We start from the raw sequence: 12,593 nt of genomic DNA, 5'->3' as shown, positions 1-12,593 counted from the left end.
ATTGGTATCTGTCTCATCCTGAACTGGGCTAGTTTAGAGCTGGCCACAGACTCACTCCACTTTGGGAACATGTGCCTTAGGGCAAAGTCTACTGCAGGGAACTGCGTTTACTTGCCTAAATTATTTTTTTGCAAAACAATTTGGGTATGCAGTAGCACCCTCCAGAGGAACACCACACCGGTTAATGCAGGCAGCAAGGCACTGCCTTTCAGTGGTATGTGTGTGAGCAGTCCCATCGACTTCACGGGGAGTACCCCTGCCGAGAGGCAGCACGTGAAGTCAAGATTCACAGGGTCTTTGACTTTCAGCACAGAAATATTCCCCGCTACGCTTCAGTGCACTATAGCATCACATTTGTCCTTGCTTGGCCTGTATTTAAGCAGCCGTCAAGAGTTCTCAAATTCCCTTCCTGAAGTCCTCTGAAAGTTAATGCTTACTGAGTGCCTTAAAATACCTGAGAAAGGGCTGAACAAGAATACATGACTATTAAAGCATTTTGATCAGAATGAATAGAACAGAACTGCCTAAGCTGTGCTCACAGCTTCCTTTAAGTGAGGAGGAGAGGGGGTGCCACAGGACAGCAGCTCACTCCAGCAAGTGGATTAGAGACCTAAGATGTACCAGTGTTACTTTCCCTTCCTTTAAAAAAAAATAAAAAAATATCAAGAGTTGTATCCAAAAATCACCTCTTTATTGCCACTTTATACAGATTTAAATATTTAACATTCAGATAAACAATTATCTGTGTTTATATAGTTTGCTTTTAGTTACTTCACTATAAACTGACTTTCCAGCTTCTGTAAGATTCCTCCTGGCAGATCCTGAAGTATTCACTTTGCATGTTGGCATCTCACAGCAAAAAGAAATCCTTTTTCAGTGAACTACACAGTGTTTAATGAAAAGATTATTACACAATGTAGGCTTTCACAGTAAGTCACATTTTTTGCAAAATAATTTGAAGATTCCAAGTAAGACTTCTCTCTTTTATTCAAAAAATAAATATATCCTTTCTGAATCAAAGCACTTCATATGACATTAAGTACAAAGAAGAAATGTACTTCTTTGGAAGTTCTGAAATAGACGTACAAGAGCTCACGGGAGCAACGTTATCCGTAACAGTGATAAAAGCTGAAAGCTGATTTTTTACAAATTTATAGCAGAACACAATTTCCTTTTACAATATAGAGCTTCAAACAGATTTAAGAAAAACACAATTTTAAAAGTTTGAAAGGCACATGAACTGGACCATAAAACGTACTGGCACATTCACTAATACGTTTTATGTTACATTCTTAAAGAGAAACCGCGGGACCCTAACCAAGAGAAAGACTGAAAATACCAGCAAGTTTCTTTGTAAAGTACTGCAAGAGTGGCAGCGAGTTCCTTTTGGCTCTTGATAAAATTATTAATACCCCAGAGCGAGAAAGTCTGAAAAGCTGCATCATTCGGTTGTATTTGGACGAGTCGCTACATAGACAAACACAACGATCAGCAGTACTACAACGGCCAGCGTGGGCAGCACCACGGTGGTGATTTGTTGCCGGGCCTCCTGCATTGCCTGTTTTCTCTCCTTTTTATCTTTGGAGGTCTCTTTTTTGGGTTTTCCTCTTAGCTGCCTCATCCTCCTCTCAGGATCTTTTGTTCACAAAAATGAGGGAGTGAAGGGAGTCGAGCAGCAGAAATAGTCCAAGGTCTTTTGAAACAAGGGGTTGCAGAATTCTTTCTCCTTCAAGTGGTTGGCTGTGCGAGAAGCTGCAAAAGAAGGAAAAAAACAATTCTTCTGAACAAGATTTATGCATATTGCAGTTATTAAAACCACTTGCAGCTCCACTTGGTAAATTTTTTATCCAACTGGCACCAATACGTATGCAGCTTCTTTCAAGGAAACTGAATCGCAGTGCACTCGCTTGGTTCATCACTAACAAAAACCCACTGCAGCAGCTCACCACAGCCTGCCTATTTGTCCAAGAGCACTGAACTTGCACTCCGTGCAGCCAGAAACAAAGCCCAGCACCAGACATTTTATCCTCTAAGGCAAACGAGGTAACGCAGCTAAACACTTAGTGAAAATAATATGAATTAGTCTGGTGTCAGCACTGAGTACCAGCTGTCCCTTCATCCAACAGCAGCGGGCTCCCAAATAGACACCGCAGGTCCTCACAGACCTCAGAGCCAGGTAGGGCAAGCACACACCTGCCGTAAGGGAAAGCATTAAGCATTTATCATCCACACCAGGTATTTATGGGCATAAAGGGTACTCCAACAGGAAGAAATGTGGGGAAAGAGCTGCTTAACTCACACTGTGGGTTCCACTGCCATAGAACAAAGTTTAAATCATAACAAGACTCAGTGCTGTCACTCTTGCATTTTATTAAAAAAAGATCCCAAATGACAGCCAGCCTGCTTACAAATCACTGCTGCAGACAAGCAGTCATTAATAAGGGAGTTGCTCTGAAGCATCTGCTAGACCAATTTTTACAAGCACAAGTATCTATAAAGAAAGATTAACACCACCACCACCCGATACGAAAGCCTCTCTGAAATAAGGAGAATTAGTAGGTGCTTAATATCCCCAAATCCAAAGCTTTCTCTCCCCTAAGCTGCTCCGTACTTCACTGACTGGGCTGGGGCGGGGGGAGGAGGCCGACCGCTTGGCTCTCTTCCTCTCTGCCACATATCCCCCGCTGCAGCGGCACAACAGCTGGGCACAGGCCAGAGGGATCCAACCACCAATCTGGAGGGTTACAACTACTGGGGTGTCAACTCCTGAGTTAAACTGAAAGTAAACTACGAACTGGTGTTTGTCCATCACTCTCTAGCATACACAGAATAAAACGTATGTAGAAATTAGTGGGTTAACATAACTGCCTCTTTTCTTTTCCCCCTTCTTTATACCAAGACATGAAGATGATTTTAATGTGCTGCTGTAAGTGAGGCACATGTGTCAACAAGCAAAGCTGCAAAGCCCACTTAGTTCACTACAGACACAATTTCTTCTTGATGTGCCATCTCTGGTAAATGCTACGAGTTGTTTCATGGCTACTTTATTAAAAAAAGAAGTGGTTTTCACTGAAAATGAGATGTTTTCTGTTGGTGTTGGCACCCAACCTTATTTGTCAGCCCAACAACAGAAGCAAAACCAAACTAAAACGCTCACATACAAAACAAGAATTCGCACTCTTAGGTTACGCCGTAACAGCAGCAGCCTGCCCGCTGTGACTCTCATCCAGCCAGTGAGGTTGGAGAGATACTGCACCAGTTTGGATAAAGTGTGCAGTAACTACTAACTCAAACTTACAGAAGTGACCAGACCAACAGAGCAACCACACGGTACTGGGAAACCAACAGCAAATCAGAAGGTCAGTATTTCTGTCTTTACATGGTCCTCCCTGGATCCAACCCAAACGAAAAACCACCACCACCAGTGAATGTGACAGGATCCAAGTGTTCAGCTGGATGCACCGATGCTCATCCCATGCACGCAGGCCTTTCAAGCAGCTCTTTCTTCTGACCATCGACTTGGCAAACTCAATTTCAGCTCTGATGCAAACACTTCCTTTCAGTTTTGATAAAGCATAAAAGGGAAATGTTGGTGATTGGGATGATTTTCAAATGAGGAAACAATAAAGTTCAAGTCCTAGAAAGAAACAATTCCTTCTGCAAGCTGCAGCATTAGAATTGAAATACGTAACAGCTTGAGACCAGAAGTGGCCAGTGAATTTCATAACGGGGAAGTAAATAGGAATTGGATGGAGCAACTACACATGACGCCCTGTTCCACTCTTTTAGTCAAATGGGACTGCTTCATTTCTACGCTTTCATAACTGTTTCTTCTCAGCCAAACCTTAAGTCTCTCAGGGCAGAGTCTTGAGTATTCCACCTTCTGCAAAACATGGGTTTCTGGTTTGGATTTGTTGGTTTTAATTTCCTTAACTCTTAAATTTCCTCTGGGGGGAAAAAAAAGAAAATAAAATCTCTGTTTTATCCCTTCCACCTCCATTTCGTTCTCTTCCTACTCTGTCGCAAGCTTTATTACCAAACTCTAGAAAAGCTACTATGCAAAATAAAGTTTTACATTTGTCCTTTGGGATTCTTAGACAACCAGATCATTTCAGGCTATAATATTTTCATATTGTTTTCTGCCTCCACTGTCGATGTACATCAGTGAGCTTTGTATCCAGATTACTCACAAGACCTAAGAAGTGATGGACAGTAAAAGCCTTTGGGACTTTCTGCGTACCATAGTAACAAACAGGAGTTGCCATGAAACCAATCTCTAACAATAAATGTGTGCCTTCCTCTACGCAGCATCACTTGCTGCCCAGACATTAAAAACATCAGGATGTTTTTTTAAGTCTCTTTTGAACAAATATTTCATTCTGAAGCAAAATTATACCAAGTTAATTACATACACTAGCTAACATCTGACGGCTTAGGACAGAAAGCCTTCTCGCAAATGTCAGCACCACTTGAATTGCAAGCTGATGCTCTCCAGTTTGGGAATCTGGCATCAATCTCCAAGTGCATTTCCAGTAGATGGGGTTACTTGGCTTTGCTACCGGCGAGATGGACAGGCGGAGAAACTGGCCCTCAGTTTTCGGAGAGATGAGCCTTAGGGTCCATCTTAACTGAACCAGAAAATGGAAGCGGGGAATCTCTGCAGGCTGCTGCCAGGCCTGTGCTGCCGTGAGGAGCCCGGACGTGGCTGCCAGCGTCAGACAGTCGCTGCAGGAGACAACGCTCCCCGCAGGAAAGAACTGGGATGTTGTACATGTGCTATGCTCACGTTGGTACCAAACAGACTTAAAAAACAGCGCTCAGCTGCACAAAGTGAAATTCTATGGCCCACATTGTGCAAGCAGAGTAAGCACAGCTCTCCTCTCCCGCTGCCAAGCCTCTTACCGGCCACCCACGGACTGCGCTGGAGGGCAGGCAACTGCTGACAGTGATGGGAAGGAACAAACAGACAAGACACAGAAGGTCCAGCAAGTCATGGCCAGGGTTACAATCTCAGGGTCTCATTCCCTGTGGTGTGCACAGCCCATGGAACAAATTATCTCAGGTTCCTGAGCTACATCCTCTTGTGGCCAGTAATCACCATACTTGCTCACTGGGAAGGCCAAACTCACGCAGAGAGAGGAAGGAACAAGTAGCTATCAGAAGGACAAAGTGATGTCCCACAGGTATTCCAATCCTTTGGGAATGCCAACAGCTATTTAGTGACCAGCTAAACTTGCACTGCAGAAGAACTGGAAACTCACCTTTTCTCCTCAAAAGAAAGCCTAGCATTCCATTCCTAGTGTCCCGTAGGCTGTATGCATCCCCCTAGGGCCAGGGAAGGTTTAGATTTGATATTAGGAAAAATTTCTTTACTGAAAGAGTGGTCAAACACTGGAGCAGGCTTCCCAGGGAGGTGGTGGAGTCACCATCCCTGTGTGTTCAAGGAGCGTGTGGATGTGCCACTTTAGGACATGGTTTAGTGGGCATGGTGGTGTTGGGTTGGCGGTTGGACTTGATGATCTTAGAGGTCTCTTCCAACCTTAATGATTCTGTGACTCAAGGGCTGCTTCCCGTTTCCAGTAACTGCTCAACCTGGCACAAGCATCTACCAAGACTGGAAACAAGCACCAATGTAGTTGAACTACTGCTTTTTCTGGAAAATTGGCAACTCCCTCAACAATTTGTAGGAATAGCACAGAAGGCATTAACAGAGTAGAATATCCGTAGCCCACAACAGCCTGGCACTAGCCAACAAAGCCCGTAACTTCACCTTCCTTTTATGCATTTCACAATTTAAAATCTGATTAAAAAATCGCATGGGGTGATGAGATTTCCCCCCCCTTTAAACTTCTCTGTAGCAGTTTCCCCCAGAACCAGGAACCTGCTGGCTAGAAGGAAATCATCTTGATTGCCAAGTCAAGAAAATGAGCATTGGCTTGATATAGTTGTTTGAAACAGCCTTTTCACAGAGACTCCATCTTCTGACACTGCAGTGCTCCAACTTGACACTGAAAAGCTAAGGTTTCAAACAGAAGAAAACATTAAAAAGTTCAAGCTACTGAAGGTAAACCTAAAGATGTCATTCTTCAAAATAATAAAAAATCATTAATTTAATACCCTGCCTTGATGTCTACAGCAATGACAGTCCTCCTTGCCTACGATCCAAATTGCTTTTTATATACAAACCTGCTCTTCATTCTGCCTTCTGGGTTAAGTCACTCTGAACCGTTTTGCAGAGCTAACCTCAAAACTTAAGAGCACAAATCAATGGACTTGCTGAAATCACTCATACCAATGCTGCAGCATTTGCCAGCATCTTAAAGCAGATCATCTACAGTTAAGCAGGGGTAATTTTGTACCAGAAGGCTGCAGTGAAACTTGTGGGGACTGGCAGCCTTCAAAACATAGCAACAATCTTCCAACCAGAATTTATGGCAATCTGTTGTCTCCATTTTTTTTTTGGAAAATTAACCCTAACCATTAGTAATCTGCAATGAAAAGCTCCTCACATTACTCCTGCAAGCCAGGAACAGCAGCCCTAACTCCAGCTGTACCAGCACTTGCCGAGTATTGCAATTCTGCATCTTCTTCTACGTGCACCACATGCACTAGGTTTGATTTATCTGCACTTAATGTAATCACACGTCTGAAGTTCTGAAGAACTTATTATCATCAACCTTACAGCATGAATGTATTAGCCATGTTAAGATGAATAATTTTTCTCCAAATCCAAAGTTACAAGTGTTTGCAAGCCAATTTGGATTAACCTGGCCTCATGATCTTGTTACTGACATTGCAACATTTCTGGAACAGCAAAACATCTTGAAATGCAAACAATCAGACAAGAATTAATTTTTATCATTTAAATTTTCCCCTGGGCCATGGATGTTACTGAGACACTAACAATAAAAACAACAAACCAGCAATCAGGACACACTGTATTCAAACTGCCTGCCAGCAGTCGGGGAAAAAAGACACAAGATACCTAAGCAGACAACACTCCTTGGATTATTTGAGCATTAGCCCCAAAACGAGTAGTTCCCAATCACCAGGACACGCCAGCATCAGAGGCAAGAAGAACTAAAACCACCAAGCTCATCAGCTTGTTACTTAATTTTGCTATTGGGCAGATTAATGTAGGGTACTGCAGCCTGAGCTGCTGTATGAGGCTGGAAGAAGAGCCGAATCCAAGAGATGGAAAGGGGGTGGTGGGGACCCCAGGGGGAAGAGGAGCCTGGTTCACAGGGAACCAGTGCTCGGCAATGAGCGGTGGTTGAGACAGAAGCAGTCCCGGCCTGGCGATGAAGACGGCCCTTCTTCCCACCAGGGACAGGATGGCTCCTGGCAGCGCTGCTGAAGGCCCAGGCCACGGGCACAGAGCCCTCTGTTCACGTGGTCCCAGCAGAGCGAATGCAGCGGCTCTGGGCCACCAGGAGCGGCTGTGCAGGATCTCCTACACACGAGGCTTTAAATTCTCAACTTCAGCTTGATCGCGGCTCGGCTGTGGCACCGCAAGGAGATGGCAGCTCCTGACAGAGCAGAAGGAAACTTCATGTGCTGCTCCAGCCAGAGTGGGAGCCTGGGACCACCAAGTTGGCTGCAGTTATGCTGTTCCTGCTGCTTAACTTCATTAAGTGGGGTCTAAGCAGCAGATACATGTTACTTTCTGCCTTTGAAACCATGCAAATATTTCAGGGGTTTTTTAAATAAATGATTGAACTCCCGGTAATGCTGCCACACAAGCCCTGGGAACTATTTAAGAAAGGGCAAGAGTTGTTTTAAACTACCCCAGGGAACACGGTTTTAATGTTTTTTATCATGACTCCATAACCTCGAGGTGAAATACAATACATTATGGATGGAGAATTTCCTTTTCTGGAGCTGCAAGGTCTGGCCATTGCTAGAATAGCACCAGCAAGGTCACCAGTTTCTAAGGTGATCTGGGCCAGCTTACAGATGCAGCTAAACCGGAACTTTTAAAAGTATTTCAGTAGGAGCTTGGGTCAGATTTACAAACAGGAATGCTTGTGCACAGAGCTCCAGACATGGTCTCCAGAGACCCCACTTCTGGACACAGCCTTTCCACCCACACAGGTCCAGCTCTATCAGATGGGGTTTTTCTTGTGTTTCAGTTCTGGCCAGTGTAGGAGAGAAAATAACAATTCTCACATCTTTGTGAAGAACGCCTTCATGCCCTTGGATAGCTGCTACCTGGGTAGGATTTACATGAGCTCTTAGGCCAGCTCGCAGCCAACTCCCATGCCAAGACAGAAGCTAAATCTGCTCCTGCATTTGTGTTAGGACCTAACGCCTTGCAAACCTGGCTCTGAGGAGGGGGGTTTTGAAAAAAAACCAACAAAGTCTGATTGTAACAGTTTTTATGCAACTGCAGTGGGGATTGTCCAGAACTATTTCCATCGCATTCAAGCACAATTATTACACTCCATTTTAAACACTAAATGTACAAAAATAGTTAAAAAAATCTTCATTATTTAACAGGCCATAAAAGAGCAAAATGTTCCATGTAATCGCTTGTGTGGGTGACAAAGAGGGATAGAGCAGAGATTTGCCAATTTGACTAAGAGAGCTGAACCCGAAAGAGCAAGCCTGCCCAGAGGATTAACAAAACACTTTAATCCCAGTCACATCCTCCCTCCCTCCCCCCAAACCTCCCAGCCAACCCATTTTCAGCAACACAAAAGCAGTCCCATGATGAAGTGAATATTCCAGTTGCAGGACAGATCCTTTCGGTACCAAAACACGGCTGAGGGGAAACGAATATGACCTGCTTAAAAGAGAAATTTTGGATTTGTACAAGCCGTCCCCCTAACGAAACAAGAACAACCTGAATGAGCAAGGACTATGCAGGAACAGCCCCACAAATAACTTTGCCTTCTGCCCCATCAAAGGCTCCAGGTCACCCCGCTTGCTACTTTAAACAGAATCGTGCACCGGAACTGATGCACTGCTGAACACAATGTTTGCAATGCTAAATTTGAGAGCTTCATGTTTCAGTGACACTATCTGTCATGATTTGAGAGTGTGCTAAAAATGAAGAAAAGCATTAAGAGAAAATTTTTTGCCCTGTGAAAAATGGATTTTTATGTTTCAGCACGAGGCCAGTTCTCAGTATCATAGAAATTTACCTCAGTCTATTTGACTGTAGCAAGAAATTATGATTAGCAAATCAAAACAACCCTGTTTTCAAGGGTAAAAGCTTTTAATTACACGCATAACAATACAGAACTATTAAGGTGCTCTTTGAAGTCAGTTTAACATTATTTTTTAGCGAGAGGTGGTGAGGTTTTGGTTTTTTTTCCAAATTACAGACATAAATCTGAACTGACCCATCATTACCACAACATCACATTTACTGTAAATGTAGCATTGAGTCTCCAAACTACTCACAGTGTTTGGAAAATGAAAGCCAGCATTGAATGCTGCCAGAAAGTCAGAGAGAGCAAGGCCGTCAAAGCAAAAAGCTATTTCAATACGATTTTCACAATTCTGAGGACTTGCATATTAGGGAGTGATCTGTACTAGAAACAAAAAGCCATGGATATCTGCATTTGGGAAGGCATCATTAAGCACAGACAAGGTGATGGGTGACGGTATTTTCGGCGCATACGGCGTTGCAGTGCAATCCCGTCTGCCCTGAATGCAGCAAGGAAACAGAACAGAATTCAATTAAAAAACATAAAGAGGCAAGCCCTTTTGCTCCATGAACAGGTGAATAAATAACCTCTATTCTTCGTAGACAAAGAACCAGCATCAAGGCAACTTTTGCAATAGGCAGTCCAAGGAAGAAATACAACGAATGTTTACTGAAAACACAGGAAAAACAAACCCGTAATTTCTGTCACTGCATTAATTCAGCTCCTAGGGGAGGCTGTAAAAGAAGAAAAGAAGAGCTTGCCATTCTCCATCTATGCAGCTACAGATGATCTTGTGCATAAACGCAGCAAACCACAACACCTGGCGTATGCCTTGATATTATGTGTTAGCTCAGCTGTTTTCTTAAAAAGTAATTTTCTCAGCTGTTCCTGACAAGACTCCTTTAGATACAAAACATTTCTCTTTCCAGTCTATTTACGGAAATTCAGTCCATTTCTAAATAGGGTCGCTAAATAAATAAATAAATAAATAAATAAAAATAAGCAAGTCACTGGTGTCAGAGCTCCTCAAAATTCCCGTGCTGCTCTCCCAGACCAACCCCAAGCGTTTGGCATCTGCCAAAAGGTGCAGAAATAGGAAAACTGGTCTGAAAATAACATGTCTGTTTTCCAGCACAGCTGCGTCAGGGTCACGAGCCCAGCGAGACCTGGACTGTCGCTGCTCACTCACACCACAAGCCGAGCTGTCACCAGAGGGGAGCAGCGCTCGCCCTCTGAGCCGATGATGACCTGGATGGGAAACACACTTTTCCTACGATTCAGCACACGGGCTGGTTGTTGCTTCTCCCGTTCAAACCACCGTGTTCCCAACAGTCACTGGGTGAGAGAGCATCACTAGAAACGTGTTGGGAACAGACCCCTGAGGCACACACCAACAGAACACTGACCGGCACATCTGAAGCCTGATGTGACAGCTTTGTACCGCAAACAGGAGAGCGGAGGGACTGTCACTGCTTTTCACTGGAATTCTACTGTCATTAAAACTTTGGCACTGAAGATTCAGTCCATGCTAAAACTTGGCAAGCAAAAAAATCAATGCCCACAGCAAGAATGGGTTGTTAAATCTAAAACCACAAAAACCGCAAAGGCAAAGGATGAGCCTGGGGCGGTGTGGGTGCGTGCATCCACTTGTGTGTGCACACCAGAGATAGGAATGATGGAGAGCGACCGACAGAAGAGAAAAGCTGAAAGAACAGCTCCCACAGCACCAGGGCAACATCCAGAAACACCACCCGTACTTCCTGACCACAAGACAATCTCTGTGTGTGCTGGACTTAACTATTTGTGAAAGGGTTTGTTTCTAAAGAAGCCACAAAAGGAAAACTCCGTCTTCCTGGCTCAAGATACAGAGCTACCTGCAATAGGAGAGAGTAAGATTGGAGCGTACCTGGGCTCCTGAAACCCTCCCGAGACAGTCCTACAGGAGAAAGTGGACAGACCCTGCACCAACATTGGCACTTACCATTTTATTTTATGAAGTACCTTGGAGGTATTTGCAGATTTAAAGCAAGCTGGATGCAGTGCCAGAGCACGCTGGACAAGGGGTTCAGATCAACCCCTTCAGGGCTTGTCTGAAGTTCCGGTTTTTCAAGCTTTTCTTGGCACGGATGGTTTTGCAGTAGGAGGCTGAGGAAAGACGGCTGGCACCATGCCTGCCTCTCCCTGCTCGTACACGTGCCAGGGGAGGAACGCGTGACACTGGGGAGTAACTCAATCCCACAGAAATCAACCCCAAACACAATCATTTAAGTGGGTGCCTGTGTTACTCCCTTGTTTTCCAAGCAGGGCAGGTTGTTTTGGAGCTTGTGCAGTGCTGCAGTTTGGCAGATTTCATTCTCACCTCTGTTGCTTTCTACACGCTCTCATTTGATCCGGGTAATCAAGTTATCAATCAGTGAAATAAAAACCTCCACCTTACACTGGAATAGCACCACAGGTTTAGGCTTCAGCTCTTTCTCCAGCAGCCAGAAGTCTGCGCCTTTCCCAAATTCCTTTCAAATTACAGAAATGTTCTCAGTATCAGTGTGACAACAGTGCAATCAGGACACCTTTCTTGGAGGGAAGGGAAAATGAGGACTTAGACTTGCGACACAGGATGGGTGGGGAGAGTTTTTTCTTCCTATTGCTGGTCTCATTAAAATCTCGGTCTGTTTACTTCCCAGCTTAAACCTGAAGTCTTATTACGTTTCACTAAACAATCCCACATTATAATACAGCAGCAGGCTTTCCTGCCATGATTGATAGACTCTCTTTGCAATTATTTAAGGAGAAGGCACATAATTACATACAGCTGGATTAGGCTGATCAAATCCCTGTTAGTGTCTGTCAATATACACATAATAAGACAGCGAGACATTAATGTAAACTAATTTAAATGCAGAAAGTTTAATTAAGACTTAATCAAATTACAGGGACCAGAAGAAAAAAAGTTTTGCAGCTTAACTGAAGGGAGTTTCCTGGCAAAGCCGACCCTCTAAACACAAGCCTGGCTTTGCCTAATCAGTTCTGCAACGCTGGCTCTTGCACCACCTACTTATGTACTCCTATTTACAGTCCTGCTGCCAGGACTTTTCACCAGCTCAAAAACTCAGAAGCAAAAGCAAATGCTATGGAGCTGTGTGTGTAACCAAGTCCAGTATGAGCAAGCCCAGTCAGAAAAGGACGTCTCAGAAGTTCCTCTACAACGTTTGGCAAACAGCTACCGATGGTACCACAGCGCAACCACCCTGAGTACAAATGACCTTCTTTGAAAGCACTTACCAAGACCAAAACATCCCCCTGCGTATCAGCATTCAGATTATCCCTTCTCATTTATTCCTCTACAGCCTTCCTTGAGTTGTTTTTAAAGCACCCCACTATATTCGCAGTGCTCTCAGTCTCCGATGATACACAACGGTCATTAACCCCCGTCAGCTTAGC

General features: G+C 44.1%; 1 protein-coding gene across 1 annotated transcript; it reads right to left on the bottom strand.

Moving 5' to 3' along the window:
• Nucleotides 1-883: 883 nt before the first annotated feature.
• On the bottom strand, nucleotides 884-1,737 carry SMCO4 (single-pass membrane protein with coiled-coil domains 4). The gene has a single exon (XM_010181656.1). The coding sequence runs from the start codon at nucleotides 1,619-1,621 to the stop codon at nucleotides 1,442-1,444; it is 180 nt and encodes a 59-aa protein (XP_010179958.1). The 5' UTR covers nucleotides 1,622-1,737; the 3' UTR covers nucleotides 884-1,441.
• Between the last annotated feature and the right edge of the window lie 10,856 nt (nucleotides 1,738-12,593).

Source organism: Mesitornis unicolor, unplaced genomic scaffold (assembly GCF_000695765.1).
Source record: "Mesitornis unicolor isolate BGI_N332 unplaced genomic scaffold, ASM69576v1 scaffold41253, whole genome shotgun sequence".
Classification (NCBI taxonomy): domain Eukaryota; kingdom Metazoa; phylum Chordata; class Aves; order Mesitornithiformes; family Mesitornithidae; genus Mesitornis; species Mesitornis unicolor.
This window is presented reverse-complemented; position numbering and strand designations above follow the sequence as displayed.